At 47.7% G+C, this 16,056-nt stretch overlaps 1 protein-coding gene across 6 annotated transcripts in view; it reads right to left on the bottom strand.

The window, feature by feature from the left end:
- The window catches only part of PTPRU (protein tyrosine phosphatase receptor type U), a 369,964-nt gene extending 366,456 nt beyond the window's left edge, over nucleotides 1–3,508 (bottom strand). For 4 of the 6 annotated variants that reach the window (XM_083750615.1, XM_083750618.1, XM_083750619.1 and 1 more), the window contains exon 1: nucleotides 3,121–3,461. In XM_083750615.1, the coding sequence (XP_083606741.1) occupies nucleotides 3,121–3,193 (73 nt within the window). In that variant the 5' untranslated portion in view covers nucleotides 3,194–3,461. Of the gene's footprint in view, nucleotides 1–3,120 lie in introns of all 6 variants that reach the window. The other 2 variants (XM_083750621.1, XM_083750620.1) reach the window with 2 other exon arrangements.
- Between the last annotated feature and the right edge of the window lie 12,548 nt (nucleotides 3,509–16,056).

Raw genomic sequence — 16,056 nt, 5'->3', positions numbered from 1 at the left:
GGGGCGGGTTACGACTCCCATCATATCTCATGGCGATGGGATTCCAAGAAATCGAGGGGAGGGGGCAGAACACAGGTTCCCCACCCTTGCTTTAGATACTGCTGGGGGGGGGGTGTTCCCTATACAAGGCCTGCCCCAGCCCCATAGCTGTGCCTTAACTTAGAGAGGCAACTTCCCACTGCCCCCAAGAGAACTGATTTCAAACTTGCAGTGTCAACCATCCCACACACACTTTAGCAACTGTGCTAGAAGGAACACCATGCTTATTATGTTATGTTGATGCAAGTAGCGCTCTGCGAAGAGAAATCCACATGGCCAGGGCACTTGAAGTCCTTCCCCTCTAAGTGGTGGGTTGAGGGGCTAAGATCTGGAGGATCCTGAGGTCCGCCATGTACCAACTCCCACCTCGATGAGCAAAAAGCTCACTTCTCTTGTACCCCACATGCCGCGGCTGGGAAAAGGCTAGGCAGTAAGAATAAGGCATGTGTGCCCCCCACCCCCAAGAGCATTCCAGAGCCATTCATTCCATCTGGAGGAACTCTCCTCCCTACTACTGCCAGTAATGAGAAGCAGAAAGGACCCGAGAGAAACCTCCACCCGGCGTCCCACCTTCTCAACATCCCTTGATGCCCAAAGGACCGATTGCACATTAAACCCATTGAAGACTTTTGCACGTAGCCTATCAACCCTTCAGTCGTCTGTCACTAGAACCTGTGTTGGTTTCAAATCGCAGGGGCGGCTTTTTAAACTTTAAGAATGCTTGAAAGCAGACGCTGAGCACTCTGCATTTATGCAAGCAGTTGTGGGGGGGGGGGACCCAGCTAAATCAGATATGACTTAGGAAGCAAGTGTTTCCAGAACACAGCAAGCAGGGGGTTGTTGCTTATGGGGGTGGGGGCAGGTTGCTCCCCCAGCGACACCCGCGATCAGGTCAACTGACGTTTGTAGGTTTCCAGACACGGTTCACAAATGTACTGGATCGTCAAGCAAAACAGAAACCTCAGTCGGTGAACCGTCACCAAAAATTCCTGCAAAGTGGAATTAAAAAGAAACCACAACACTAGGCTTAGAATGTAGCACTTTGGGGAAAGGAAAAACAACTCTCCACAACCTACAGCTCTTGGTCTCATAAAGGTTTCATTGGAAGCAATATATTTTCAAAGGCGGCATGCAAGTCAGGTGTTGAGATGGCAATATTGGGATGGGATTTTTTTAATAAAAAAAATATTAACTGTTTGACATTTTAAGAAAAATGCTTAGCGGTCTCTTTTGTTCCCTTCTGTGATGTGTTGGTTTAAAGGAAAGAGGTGACTCTCATGGGGGGGGGGGGGAGGGAGAGAGAGACACATTGTGGATGTTCACAGGTCAATAACACAGCAAGTCGTCTATGGAGAACACAGATCTATTCCTAGCAAATAAAGGCAAGTTTGAAGTGGTTGCTCACAGGTCAACAGCACAGGAAGTCATCTGTGCTGAACGCAGATCTATTCCTAGTCCATGCAAATAAGTCTGATGTGTCAAAGACATTTCTCCAGCTGTTTTTTTTTATTATTATTATTATTTTAAAAAATGCCAAGGAAAATAAAAGCCAGCCTTTGCTTTCTCAACACAACACACAGAGAGAGTCACACTTTCTACTGCCTTTACAAGCTTTGCAGTAAAAGCAGTGACTGGGGAAAGTCAAAAGTTGGCCCATTTGCTGGTGTTTTACTCTAAGGAAACGGTTCTCCCTTCCGGATAAAGGCAAATCGAGCAAGCATATTATGCGGCCACTTTCCTCTCGCCCCTGGAACCTCTCTCCTTGTAAAGTACAGTCAAGACAACATGCAGGGTTAGGGGGGAGAGAAGTACCCCCCAAGGCACAAGACCCTCGGGGTATGTTGGACACCCCAGGGTATCTCTTAAGGTGGCGATACTTTAAAGGGGTCCCGGTGAAACCGTGGCACACAATCCTCTAAAGGGGGCATCTCAGGACTTATTGCAAGGAGATGGGTAAATGTTTGGGCGCCCCTCTTGAACTGTGAGCCAAAGCAATATCTCATGAAAACCCCTTTTCAGACAGTTTCATCCATAAAGTACTTCATCATCTTCATCATCATCATCACTGGACAGGAGAAAGGTCTCTGGCTTGTATCTCTTTTCAAATCATATACATACAAACATATGCATTCGGGAGCGAAATGAGGGAGACAGCTAACCGGTCCTTCCGCCTTATTTCCCAAGAAACACGTTTGCAAGCCTTCGGCAACACACAAGTCTCAGGCTGCGATTCTACACACTCCTACGAGGGAGTAAGCCCCGCTGAATTCAATGGGGCTTACTTCCGAGTAGACGCACTTAGGGTTGCACGGTCAACCACCGCCGCCGAGAAAGTGGACAAAAAAGGGGGAAAGGGACCGAGTAAACGCAGATTCAAGCCAAACCCCAAAGGTCTCCAAAATATATCATCTGGGATAGCTGAAAAGCGTCAGATCTGCCGCAGTTTAAAAGAAGTTGGGGGAGATGCCCAGGATATTTGAGGAGGGAGTTGAGATGGAGGGTTGCACTGAACTCCCCTTAGCCCCGGTGCCTTCTCTAGTCAGCCCAATCCGGAGCTCTCGGGGACCTTAAATCACTTTAGACAGGACCGAAAGCGAGAGCAGGGAAAGGGGAGGAAGTTTTCCCGGTGGCTCGTTTTACAGCCTCTTCCCGAGCAGGAATTTAAACACACACAACGCCCGCCCGCCCGCGCCAGCTCTCCAAAAACAACAGCAGCCCGCCACCCTCTTCCCTGGACCACGAACGCCGACGAGGAAATGCGCCACCAGGCAAACAGGTCCGTTTCAAACTCCGGTTTGCCGCCGCCTCCCAAGCGCTGAGAACCCGCCGGCTCGTTCCTTGCGAGACGCCTCCGAAGTTAGCCGGAGAAGGAAGGCAGGCAGGCAGGCAGGCAAAGCAGCGAGGGAGGAGAGCGAAAGCACAAGTTGAGCAACGCAAGTACTGCGCGCAAAGCTCCCGCGAAGCGCCTAGCCAAACTCTCCAAGAAAACAGGCTGGGAAACGCAGCGGCGGCCGGAGGGAGCGAGCGGGGCGGAGAAGGGGGCTGCGGGGAGGAAGGGTTCGAGGGTCTCGGGGTGCTGACCTGTAGGCGTCTCGGTCTCCAAAGAGCAGATCTGGAAGGTTAACATGAAGATCAAAGCCCGGGTGTTCTGCATGTTGTACGAGAGCAGAAAGCCACCCTCCAAAAAAGTTCTTTTTTCCCTCTCTCTTCCAAGCGGCTTGGCGTCCCTCACTCCCTTCTCTCTTTTCTTCCCCTGCTCCTCTTCCTCTCTTTAAATAATAATAAAAAAAGAATTATTCTGCCAAAGCTCAGCAGAAGCCTTTTCTCAGAGGCGCGCCGGAAAGTTGCCGAGAGAAGCCATTGATTCCCCCAGTTCCAGCTGAAATAGCAGGAGCCTGATTGGAACCGAAAACCTTCGTCCCCAAAAAGAGAGAGAGAGAGAGAGAAGGGGGGTGAGCAGCACCGAACTGACGTCAGGCTTCCAGGGAAGGGAAGAGAAGAAAAAAGTGCAGGGGGGAGAGAGAGAGAGGAGGAGAGAAACGACGGCTCTGAACGGGAGGCGAAGGCCAGGATTGGAAAGGCAGAGGATGCCGCCTGCTGGTCGAAGTGAGGAAGGGCAGGCAGAAGGGCAGGCGAGGGGGGGCGGGGGGCGCAAAGCAGGAATGCAATTCGGAGCCGCTGTTATCTACGTATCTATAGGGCAAGCAAGCAAGCAAGCGCGCGTGTGTGAATGAGAGAGAGAGAGAGAGAGAGTGAATAGAGCAGCAATTTATATTAAGAACAGAAGAAGAGCTCTGCTGGATCAGGCCCTAAGCCCATGGAGTCCAGCATCCTGTTCTCACAGTGGCCAACCAGATGCCTGTAGGAAACCCATAGGCAGGATTCGAGCACATGGGCGCCCCCCCCCCACTATGGTTTCCAGCATCAGTTATTCATTTCTGTTCACCCTAACCCTGTGGTTCCCAACTTGGGGCTCACGCCCCACAGGGGGGCAATTTGATTTATTTTTTTGTTTAGTCGCGTCCAGCTCTTCGTGACCCCATGGACCAGAGCACGCCAGGCACTCCTGTCTTCCACTGCCTCCCGCAGTTTGGTCAAACTCATGTTTGTAGCTTCGAGAACACTGTCCAACCATCTCATCCTCTGTCGTCCCCTTCTCCTTGTGCCCTCCATCTTTCCCAACATCAGGGTCTTTCCCAGGGAGTCTTCTCTTCTCATGAGGTGGCCAAAGTATTGGATTTTTAGGTCCAATCAAAAATCAAAGTATTTGATTGGGGGGGGCAATTCAAGAATGAGTTATTAATGGCCTTCCTCCATGTGAAGAGGAATTCACTTTTTGAATAATAAGAATTACCGGTATATGTCACGGAGTGGGGGGGGGGGCATCAGGATTTTAGAGATGCTTAGGTGGGGCATGGCCAAAGAAAGATTGGGTACCACTGCCTTAACCCCTTTGCATTTGGCATGGTAATGTCCTGAACGAACGTATGTGCAGATTTCTGGGTTTGGTTTGTGTGTTAATCTATCAATCGATTGGTTATGTATTTGTTTTCAATGCTGATGTCGTTTTGCTATTATCCTATGGTCTGTAGATGGCCCTGGGCTCTGTTTGCATGAGGGAAATGCATGAGCACATCAGAAGTGGGGAAGAAGAGGAAGAACCAGCCTGAGATCTTGGGATGAAGGGCAGCATAATAAATTTAATAATTAAATAAGAGAGGGAGAAATGACCTAGATTAATCCCAGCCTGGGTCGAAGACAGTGGGCACTGGAGTCGGAAAAAACATCTGGTGGGCCACAGATCCTCCCTCTCTAAGACAGAGAGGAAAAACAAGTTGTTGTTGTTGTTGTTTTAATTCAGTGGGGCAAACCTCTGAGCAGACATAAGATGAGCCCTGTTGAATTGAGCCAAAATCTAGCATCCTGTTCTCACAGCGGCCAGTCAGATCCCGCTATGGCAGTGATGGCCAAACTTGGCCTTCCAGCTGTTTTGGGACTACAGTTCCCATCATCCCTGACCACTGGTCCTGTTAGCTAGGGATGATGGGAGTTGTAGTCCCAAAACAGCTGGAGGGCCAAGTTTGGCCATCACTGTGCCATGGGAAGCTTGCAAGCAGGACCTAAATGCAGCAGCGCTTTCCCTCATAGCTGCTCTGCTCTTTCATACCTAGGATAAAATGCATCCTGGAGTCATTTTAGGGTGAAGTCAGAGATCGATTCCAAAGTGTGGTGAAGGTGGTTTCAGCACACATCCACCACATTTGAAAACACTGGCTTTTTCAGGGCAAAGAATGTCTCTGTGCACGTCTAGACCACTTCCCCCCACGGGAAGAGAGCGGACGTCTGACTTTGCTTTCACCACGCAACAGGTTCCACTTCTGCTCTGCCACCACCAGAAAACCCTGCGGCATGAAAAAGGCTGTGGAGATGCATTGCTGGAGGAGCAGAGGACAAAGAGGGTTTTCAATGCAGGGCTATAGATGCTGTCTCAGGGCATGGTCTGAAGGTCCCGGATGCGGTGATCTTGCTGAAGCTGAGTGAGTGCAGGTCTGGCCAGCTGTTGGATGGGAGACTGCTCAAAACCCCCGCAAGTGTTGCCTTGATGTCTCCTTGGGTGACAAGGGTGGCGTAGAGAAACAATAATATAGCTAAGTACAAGCAGGGCTCTGTTTGGTCACATTAAAAGTCCATCTAATCCAGGAAACAAGGGTATTTTTTCCAACAGCACGTAGTTAAACTAAGGATCCTTGTGTGGTGGTGATGGATCTGCACGTAAATTCCTACCAAATTAGAAATCTGCATTAGAGCAAGAAAGAAATGGAACACAGGGTGGGATTCTTAGTACAGATACAGCTTCAAACACTTTGTGAGCACCACCATTTTAAACATATATTTAAATCTATATAAAATTGTAGACTATATAACTCTGGTTGGTTGGTTTTTGAGTGATCCTTGGACCATCAGTGATCCACAAGCTCTATTCGGTGGTGTGTTTGAAGACTGGAGACAGCACATTGACTATTCGTATAAGTTTTTCATGGTATCTTTATTCCTTCTTTTGTTTCATATGTCGTACTTTATTGTAATAATCTGAATTCTTTGGAATTACAATTGCTACAACAGGCAGGAAAATCATTAAGTGGTCTGCTGAGACCCTCAGCAATTTTCCAGTGGTCCATGGGGGGAAAGATTATAATTCACAAAATACAGATTTATAATGTCTCAAATGATGCATTTCTCACACATATATTATCCTAAAATACATTTCTTTTTTTACACATTTTGATATGTTGTTTGAATAGAGGAATGTATCGCAAAAAATAGAGAAGTGAAATATCTGAAGTCTAATTGCATTCTGATCTGGAAGGTGAAAATGAGCTCAGTTCTGTGGTTGGCACCAGAGGAGGGCAAGGAGGCAAGTAACCTCCCTAACAAGGAGCTTTTCCTCCCCCCCCTCCAACTGCTGGACTCTCCCACCTAGAAATACACTTTGCCCCTTCTGTGCCCCCACACCCAAAAAATCTCCTGGTGCTCTGACTTCTCAGTTCACTTTAAAATGTAGAGCATTTCTACATGCCCTCCAACATTCCACAGATGAAAAGGGAACATTTATCATTTCCCTTCTCATTCCCCCTGCAACTGAGCCTCCTTGACCCCCCATATTTTGTTCTCTCACCCCCCCCCCAAAAAAGAGTGCTTCCTATCAGAAGAAGGGCAAGTGCCACCATCACTTCACCAAGGGACACAAAACACACAAGCTCCACTGTCCTGAAAAACACACACCCTAATTCCTATTTTATTTTATTTAAATTTATTCTTTGGTTGATGTACAAAAAGAAAAACATGCACCAGTGAATAAATTTTAGAAAGGGGCAAGATTAGACGCAGATGCACAAAGCATTTTTGAAAACTAAATAAATTGAGACTCGTTGCCCTCTGCTCCCCCTTTCTTCCTGCCCAGGCAGCCACCACTGCCACAAAGAGCAAGCGGTGGCTCATCCTTCTCCCTGAATTTGGCAGCGCCAGCACTGGTGGAGGAAGTAGGGGCATTCCACAATCAAATCAGAAGCCAGTATGGCTTTCTTAACTGCAGGACAGTCCCTGGAAAATAGGGACAATTGGAGACTATGTCCCTAGCCATAATGTATGTTGAGTTGGAAACTGGCTGATTTTAGCATTCATGCTATGGAAGTCATTCGTGAGCACGCAGAGACTTCAAGAGGTTCTTACCGTATTTTTCGCTCTATAAGACGCACCAGACCACAAGACGCACCTAGTTTTTGGAGGAGAAAAAAAAATTTCTGAATCTCAGAAGCCAGAACAGCAAGAGGGATCGCTGCGCAGTGAAAGCAGCAATCCCTCTTGCTGTTCTGGCTTCTGGGATAGCTGCACAGCCTGCATTCACTCCATAAGACGCACACACATTTCCCCTTACTTTTTAGGAGGGAAAAAGTGAGTCTTATAGAGCAAAAAATACGGTAATTTAATTTGGAAGCAAGAAACCCACTTGGAGACTACAGTGGTACCTCGGGTTAAGAACTTAATTCGTTCTGGAGGTCTGTTCTTAACCTGAAACTGTAATTAACCTGAGATACCACTTTAGCTAATGGGGCCTCCCGCTGCACGATTTCTGGTCTCATCCTGAAGCAAAGTTCTTAACCTGAGGTACTATTTCTGGGTTAGCGGAGTCTGTAACCTAAAGCGTCTGTAACCTGAAGCGTCTGTAACCCGAGGTACCACTGTATATCCTTAGCCATAATGTATGTTCAGTTGGAAACTGACTGATTTTAACATTCATGCTATGGAAGTCATTCGTGAGACTTAAAGAGGTTCTTAACATAATTTGGAAGCAAGAATCCCACCTGGTGTCTTATGATTTATGAACATAATATGACCCTGCAGGATCAGGCCCATCTAGTCCAGCTTCCTGTTCTCACACTGGCCCACCAGATGCCTGTAGGAAACCCATAAGCAGGACCCAAGCGCAATAGTACTCTCCCTGCATGCGGTTTCCAGCAACTGGTTTTCAGAAGCATTCCAACTGTGGAGGCTGGGCATAGCCATCATGGCTTGACAACCCTCTTTGTGAATTTGTCCAGTCCTCTTTTACAGCCATATAAGTCGTTGGTTATCACTGCCTCCTGTGCGAGCAAGTTCCATGTAAGTACACACTGTGTGAAGAAGTCCTTTCTTTTATCTGTCCCAAATAATCCAGCATTCAGCTTCATGGGACATGCCTGAGTTCTCATGATTTGGGAAGGGCCGCAGCTCAGTGGTAGAACACCTGCTTTGCATTCCAAGGCCCCAGGTTCAGTCCCTGAGCATGTGCAGTTAAAACAGGACTGGAGAACCTGTGTTAGCAGACTAGGACACCCAACATCCTTGGCCATTGGCCATGCTGACTGGGACTGGTGGGAGATGGAGTTCAACAATACCTGGCAGGCCGCAGGTTCCCCACCCCTGAGTTAAAGGGGCTAGGTAGCAGCAGGTGATGGGGAAATAGCTCTGCCTAAGGTCCTAACAGATGGAGTAGACAATCTTGAGCTAGATCAGTTGTGGCCCATCCAAATGCTGTCGGACTCCAATTCCCATCATGGCCAATACTTAGGGATGGTGGGAGTTTTAGTCCTACAGCATTGGGAAGGTCACAGGTTCCCCAGCCCTGGGCTAGATGAACAAATTATATGCCCAGTATAAGGCAGCTTACTGTGATCTGTTTGGGTTCTTGCTTTCTACACCTAGACCCTAAAATGACCATCCTCATGCTTTATAGCCATGTTGTTGCAGAGGTGCAAGAGGTCAGGCTTGTCTTCTATTTGCTAGCCCCTGTCCTGGCACATTCCCCATTCAGTCCACATTTGACATGCACAAGCTATAGGCTTCCTCTTCATCTCCCAGTAGGGTAGGAAAGTTGCTAGCCCCAGTCTGAAAGCTTGGTGAGGCCCCATCAGTCAGTATAGACCAGCTTTCCATATCCTGATGACCTCCAGATGTTGTTGGACTCCAGCTCCAATCAGCCCCAACCAGCATGGCCAAAGGTCATGAATGATGGGAGTTGGAGTCCAAGAACTACCAGAGAGCACCAGGTTGGGGAAAGCTACCAGAGGGTTACTGGAGACAGAAAGGCCCTGATACTGTGATGGATAGGCAGGAGTACATCTGGCTGGCCAAGGCTAGTTTTCCAAGCTTTTCTTCCTTATAGACAAGGATAAGGGGAAGAAACAGAAAAGCCCATTATTGTTAATGTTTCTTTTTTCCCTCCTCTCTCTCTCTCTCTCCCCAAGTAATGATGCTTGTCCAGACTTTCAATGTGGTGTTAAGAAGGTAGAGGACACAGTCTATTTACACATACTGAAGAAAGAAATAGCTGGAAGGAGAAGAAAACAGAGAGGAGGCGGAGGAGGGCGAGCCGAGTGGGCAAGTCTTCAAGGAAGGCGCGCGGCAATTGTGTAATACACAAACCAACAGTGTGACAAGCCGGCACATGAAATCAAACCAGCTGTGGTGCAGATATGTGAGTGGTGTTCATTAGATACAGATGCAGGGGAGCCAAGATAACTAGGAGCTGGCAAAGGGAAAGGAAGGAGTGATAAAACAGGGAGCTCCCCGTCGCCTTGAAATGGAAAAGAGAGGAGGAGAGGGAGAGAGAGAAAAGGAGCGAGCAAAAGAAAAAGGCAACCAGCCAGCTCTATAGAGGCACCCCGCACACCAAGATGACAGTCAGCATCTTATCCAGCCTGGCAGAGAGTCCTGGATGCAGAGAGCCACTTTCAAAGGCAGGATCAGTCCATTTATGGACCAGGGTGGCCGGGGAGGTTCTCTCATCTCTTGTGCAAAGGACGTCATCATCCACACACCACAGCTACCTCTTCTTCCTTTCCCACCCCCACCGCACCCCACCCTGCCAACTCAATCTCTGCATCAATGGCTCTGATGAGAAATTGTGCATAGAACTATCTAAATTATACAGATAAACCCAGAAAAGCAGGTAGAAAAGAGACATCTCAGACTCAAGCAGGGTTGCTTGGGGGAGAAGTGGGGCTGATGAAAGATCCTGGCTCAGATGTGGGGGTGGAGGCTGTACCCCAAAAGGGATAAAAGTGAGGATTTTCAGCCAAGAAGGGGAAAGGAGTGGCAAAGCCCTGCCCATATTCCACTTTGGATTATAGTCTCGGTAGCTGTAGAAAAAGGCCAGCAAAAGGATTGAATCACTACACCAGTGATTGGGGACCACATGCCCAGACATGGCCCTCCATGACTATCTGCCATGCCCTTGGGACTCTTCCCAAGCCATACCCTCTTCCCCAGGCCACCACCCCTCCCTGCCCCTGCTTTGCTCCCTCCTCGAGTGTTTTTGCCTGGCTGGAATATGTCCTTGAACTCTGATCGTGCCTCCTGCTTGCCTGAATGCAGGAAAGAAAGGAGTGTGTGGAATTGTACCAAGGCAAAGACTACCCTCTTGCTCCTCCCATTTTTGTCTCTGGCACCACCCTCCACTGACATGTCCAGGAAAGGAATGCTGCACTCGGCTTCACCTCGCACCTGTACGCATGTGATGTGTGGCTCTAACCACAGAGCTGGTCTTAATAAGTTCCACCTTTCTGAGCCTTGAGGGGTTCTTCTGTTGCTTCTTATTTGCTGCTTATTGGAAGCAGGACTTCTGCCCACTCTGTGCATTTACTGAGATGTCAAGGAAGGCGAAAGTGTCTCTGTTGGGGCCGGCCCTATCATTAGGCAGAGTGAGATGCCTATTTCAGGCAGCTGAATTTGGATGCCATGAAAGGGCAGCAAATTGTTTGATGTTTAGCATATTACCATTGTATTTGTCATGACAGGGAGAGGGAGAAATGCATGTACGATTTTCTGCCTTGGGTGCAAAAATCATTTGACCATCCACTATGCACCAGGACTTGAGCAGGGGCTGGAATTTGCTGCTCTGCCTCAGGCAGCAAAATGTCCTGCACTGGCCCTGCTCAGACACAGTTGTTGGCTTGAGGGTTAACCTCAACATCCCGTAGAAATGTAGGAGAAATTCATATTGCATTTAAAGCCAAACCTATCTAATTTGCACTTACACCATCATCCTTCACACTTCTTTGAATTTTGCAATTAAGTTCTCCAGCCAAGTAATGGAAGCAAAAATGCATCTGCTAGGGGATAAAGCATGTATAAATATAGATGTACTAGTAAGAATGGCATGCAAGCAGGCCTTATATTCAGAAAAACTGCTTTGCAAAAAGGTGTTTTAGGCAAAATGACATACATATACAGTGGTACCTCTGGTTATGAACTTAATTCGTTCTGGAGGTCCGTTCTTAACCTGAGGTACCACTTTAGCTAATGGGGCCTCCCACTGCCGCTGTGCCACTGGCACACGATTTCTGTTCTCATTCTGAAGCAAAGTTCTTAACCCGAGGTACTACTTTCGGGTTAGTGGAGTCTGTAACCGAAGTGTTTGTAACCTGAGGGGTTTGTAACCCGAGGTTCCACTGTATGTGAATATTAGGAGATGTTTGCATCAAAGTGTGGCTGAATTTTCATGAAGGCTTCAAAAAAAAAAATGCCTCTGAGGTGGAGAAATGAATTTAAGATTGGAAAAATGAGAAACCTCGAGAAACCATAATTAACAGATTTGCCCATCCTTACCAGCCTGCAACGGTCTCCAACGTAGTATCTATTCTTGCTGCTCTCTTTACCTTTCCAGACTTCCTTTCAAAAACAAACTCCTTTCTTTTTCCATTTGGGAAGTGAAGGAACTCCCCTAACTAAATCAAATGATACTTGGAGGACTAAGTGATCTTAACTTATTCATGGGGAAAATCCGAGAGTCATAAAAACCAGCTGAATCGGCTCTAAAAAATAACAGTCCATTTCGCACACTCCAAAAGAAGAAAAAACCACAGGGAGATCCCAGGAACAAGGCATTACAACCACCCTGCTGGATTAGATGAAAGGCCTTTCCTTCTGCAAGCCTTCTGTTTCTGCAGTAGCGAGCCAGATGCCTCTGTGGACCTGCTGCCAAGGAAGACAAGAGCAAAATAGCCCTCTCCTGCTTGTGATTCCCAAAGTCTATGATTCATCCGATCCTAGAGGTAACATATCTCCATTGTGACTAGTAGCCATTGATAGCCTTGCCTGCCAAGAATTTGCCTAATCCCATTTTAAAGCCATCCAAGTTGGATAGCCATCATGACATGTTATAGCAGTGCCTTTATTCAGCTCCGTCTGATTTGCCAGCTACAGCCGCTTTTTGGACGAAGATGGCATGTCGACTGTGCTCCATGCTCTGGCGACTTCCAGGCTGGATTTCCATGCGCTCTGTGTGGGGCTGCCCTTGAAGGGGAATCAGAAACTTCATGCCAGGGACTGAGCTGGGTGTCAGGAGCCAGGCCCTGTGACTAATAGGACTTTGCAGGACTGAGGCCTTCCTAAGTTTGTTCTGAAGAGGCAAGGCGTGGCCTCGCAGGAGAGGCCGATTGGTAACTCATATCACCTGGTGGCAAGAGCTGGGAAGGGATATAAGGTCAGCATTTCTCTTTGGCTCTTTGCCACAGCAACACACTCCCTGCCTTGCTGCGTTTGGCTTCTTGCTTCCTGATCCTTGAACCTCGGCTTCTTGACTCCTTGCTTCTTGATGCTCGGACCCTTGACTTTGTGCCTCCTAGCTTCCTGAGCCTTGGACCCTTGGCTTCTTGACTCCCAGCTCTCTGACCCTTGGACTCTTGGCTTCCTGACTCCTGGCTTCTGGACCCCTGTTCCTGCTCCCACCCCGCCATCTTGCCCCCAGTCCCGACGTCCCCTGCCAGGACTTTGATCACCCATGAACTGGACCGTGACACTGGGGAGGAATGGGGAGGACCACCCCCCCTCTTCTCCTGAACCTTCCCGAGAAGAGGGGGACAGTATAGATTTACAACAGTGGTTCGCAGAAGGGCATAGTTCAGAGGCTACAGAGGGGAGAAGCTGGGAAATATTGGGGGAGGAACAGCAGGAAGAAGAAGCAGCAGCAGCAGAGGAGAGACAGCTGACAGACTCAGTGTCTTTAGAAAGCATTTCTGACCCACCCTTCCGGGGGCCAGGCAAGCACTGAGAGTAAGAGAGCAGAAAGCTCAAAGCCAGAAAGCACAGATCAGCTGACACAGGGATGACGTATAATAGGAGAGGGATGGCACCTCTCCTATTGAATAAATATTGAATAAAGACTTGGTAAGAACTCTTTTTGTTATCTACTTCTTGGCTGCTACCGTGGGAGGGATCGGATTCCCTTAAGCCTGACACTTCAGTTGGTCCAAAAAGCTGGCTGGGGTCCATTTAGACCTCGTATAACCCCTGTTTTAAAATGGCTGCACTGGTTGCCAATTCATTTCCAGGTTACGCTGCTCATGTTGGTGTTTAAAGCCCTAAATGACCCAGGCCCCAAATATCTGAAAGACCACCTCCTTCCTTAACAACCCCTCTCAGGTGCTGAGATCAGCAGAGGGGGTCATCTTGGAAGTCCCTCTGTCCTCAAAAGTTCAGGGGGTGGTGGCCCAGGAGAGGGCCTTCTCTGCGGAGGCCCCTAAGCTGTGGAAGTCCCTCCCCACAGAGGTGTATGTGTGGCTCCTTCATTATACAGGTTCCGAAGGATGCTGAAGATGCACCTCTTTACCCTGGCTTTTGACACTTTTGTTGTTGTTAAGTTGTTTTCAACTGTTTTTAATTTGTTTTAATGTTGCGACCCGCCCTCAGACTTTAAGGTGAACGGTGAGAAGTAATAATAATATAATAATAATAATAATAATAATAATAATAATAATAATGCTGTAGCAGCAAATCCCATAGTTTAACTATGGGCTATGTGCAGAAGAGCTTCCTTTTGTCTAGTCTGGACCTCCCACTGTTTGGCAAGCCCAACCACAGACTAATCTTGAGAGCAGGTATATCAAGCTACCTTGAAGGCTCTTGTTTCAAAGGCAGGTTAGCTTTCCTCTCTTTTTCTCTGTTGGATCATTAACTGGAGGAATAACTCAATTATCTTCATAGCCCACCCTCTCACTGAGCCTCACCTTCTGCCCCATGTGATATTAATTATTATTATTATTATTATTATTATTATTATTATTACTACTACTACTACTACGGTTGAGGTTGTTGGCCAACATAGAACAGACACATCACTCCATTCACAAAGACTCCTGGAATTCTTCTTCCTGGAGTTTAATTCCTCCTGGGATTCTGGGCAGGGGAAAGAGAGGTACCAGGAGAGCTGAGATAAGGACTTGAAAGAACAACCTTCACCAACTTGATGCTCTCCAGATGTTTTGGACAACTCCCACCAGCCGTGCTGGCTGGGGCTGGTGGGAGTGGTCATCTCAAACATCTGGGGGTCACCAGGTTGGTGAAAGCTGCCCTATTACCTGACATGTAAGTTGACTAGTTCATGCGCAGAGTAGCTGGTGATTGTGCACATTCACCAGGCCTCATGGAGAATATGCACATAATCAATTCATGGGGTGGGAACTGTGTACACTTCCCTGTCAATTTGTGCAATCTGAAACAACCCCTGGGGAAGGTGCATATTTCAACTGCAGTTTGTACACATTAACCTCTCAGCTTATATTACCCCTAACATATATAAAGTTGGTGTACGAAGCAGACCTCTCATCTCAAGCAGAGAAGGTAATCAACAAATATGAGTATTCAGCCAAAGAAACCGCACACACAGCAACACCATACGTGATCGTCCTAACTTCCACTCGTTCTTTGCTGATGGGGCTCTTTTTGTTAAAAAGAAAAAGAGTGAGAGGGGAGAAGGGAACTTTAAACATTTAACTAACAAGGCAGATGTCTAGCTGGGTGAATGAAAGCAGTTCATTCTAGCTGTCTGTGACTGCATAACCCTCCCCTCCTTTTACCTCCTGCCGTCTGTTTTATTAACTTTCGTTGCTTTGAAATCAATAGACTGGGTTGAATGAAGGGTATATTTAACAACGTGTAATAGGGGAAAAAATAGATATTCACACTGGTGCCAAAATCTGTTACTGGCTCTTGCCGTCACTAGGCACGTCAATATTCAGGCTGAAGAGAAATGCCCATTTTAATTACAATGACTAAAAACGTCTTTGGAAACCATATTGTGGTCCATCTTAATGCTACCTGAGTTGTTGTCAATATGGCACCCACAAGCACCAGCATATTTCCCAGTACCACCTGGGGCACACATGAAAGGTCTCGCTAAATAGCCCCTCAAAGATCTGCAATGAGGCTGTTTGCTCTTCCTGTTCATTCCCCCTTTACGCTGGAGTGACCCCACCTACATTAAACACATGCCCACGTTTCCTGAGACTTTTTCCCCATTTAGGTGGAGACAGCATCATTTTGTGCTCTTGTCTCTTTCCTCACTCTTTCAGATGTGGCTGCTGTGTTGTGTTATGTCACAACCACTCTGGTAGCCATGTTGTGACTGGCACCCAGGGCACTCCCCCAAAATTTCAAAACTGGCACCGAAAGTTTGGTGACTCCTGAGGTACTCCATACTCTCCCATGCCTCTGGTTTGTCTAATTGGAGGATAACAAAGGGTGTGTTTAGCTTTGTGTAGTAGGCTAGTTTCTAAACTCATTGTTTGGAGAAAGAATTCCTTGGTTCATTTTTAAGGCTGAAAAAGTTTCCCCTATTCCTGCAGAGGATGGACAGCATCTCTGCTCCCTTAGAAACAGCCTTGGCTTCCTGCCCAATCTCCTTGGTCCCCTCACTACTCACTCACCTGGAGAGGACAGATGAACAAGGAGGAGAAGCAGAAGGAAAAAGACAGGGCCCGGTGGCTATTGAGATCATCAGTGGTCCCCCTTTTCAGGTATGGACCACGACAGATGCTGGATGATGCAGGCATCTCGATGGCCCATCTCGTGACCACGTTCCCCCATTTGCAGTCGCAATGGTTTCATGATCTTGGGGGTGGGCAGGCAGGGATTGGTTGGCAAGGGGCCAGGGAAATGTGGTTTCTTTCCCAGTGGCGATCATTATAGTTGGGAGAAGGT

Source organism: Podarcis gaigeae (assembly GCF_964106915.1).
Source record: "Podarcis gaigeae genome assembly, chromosome: 8".
NCBI lineage: Eukaryota > Metazoa > Chordata > Lepidosauria > Squamata > Lacertidae > Podarcis > Podarcis gaigeae.
Note: the sequence above shows the minus strand (reverse complement) of the source record. Positions and strands in the feature narration are given on the sequence as shown.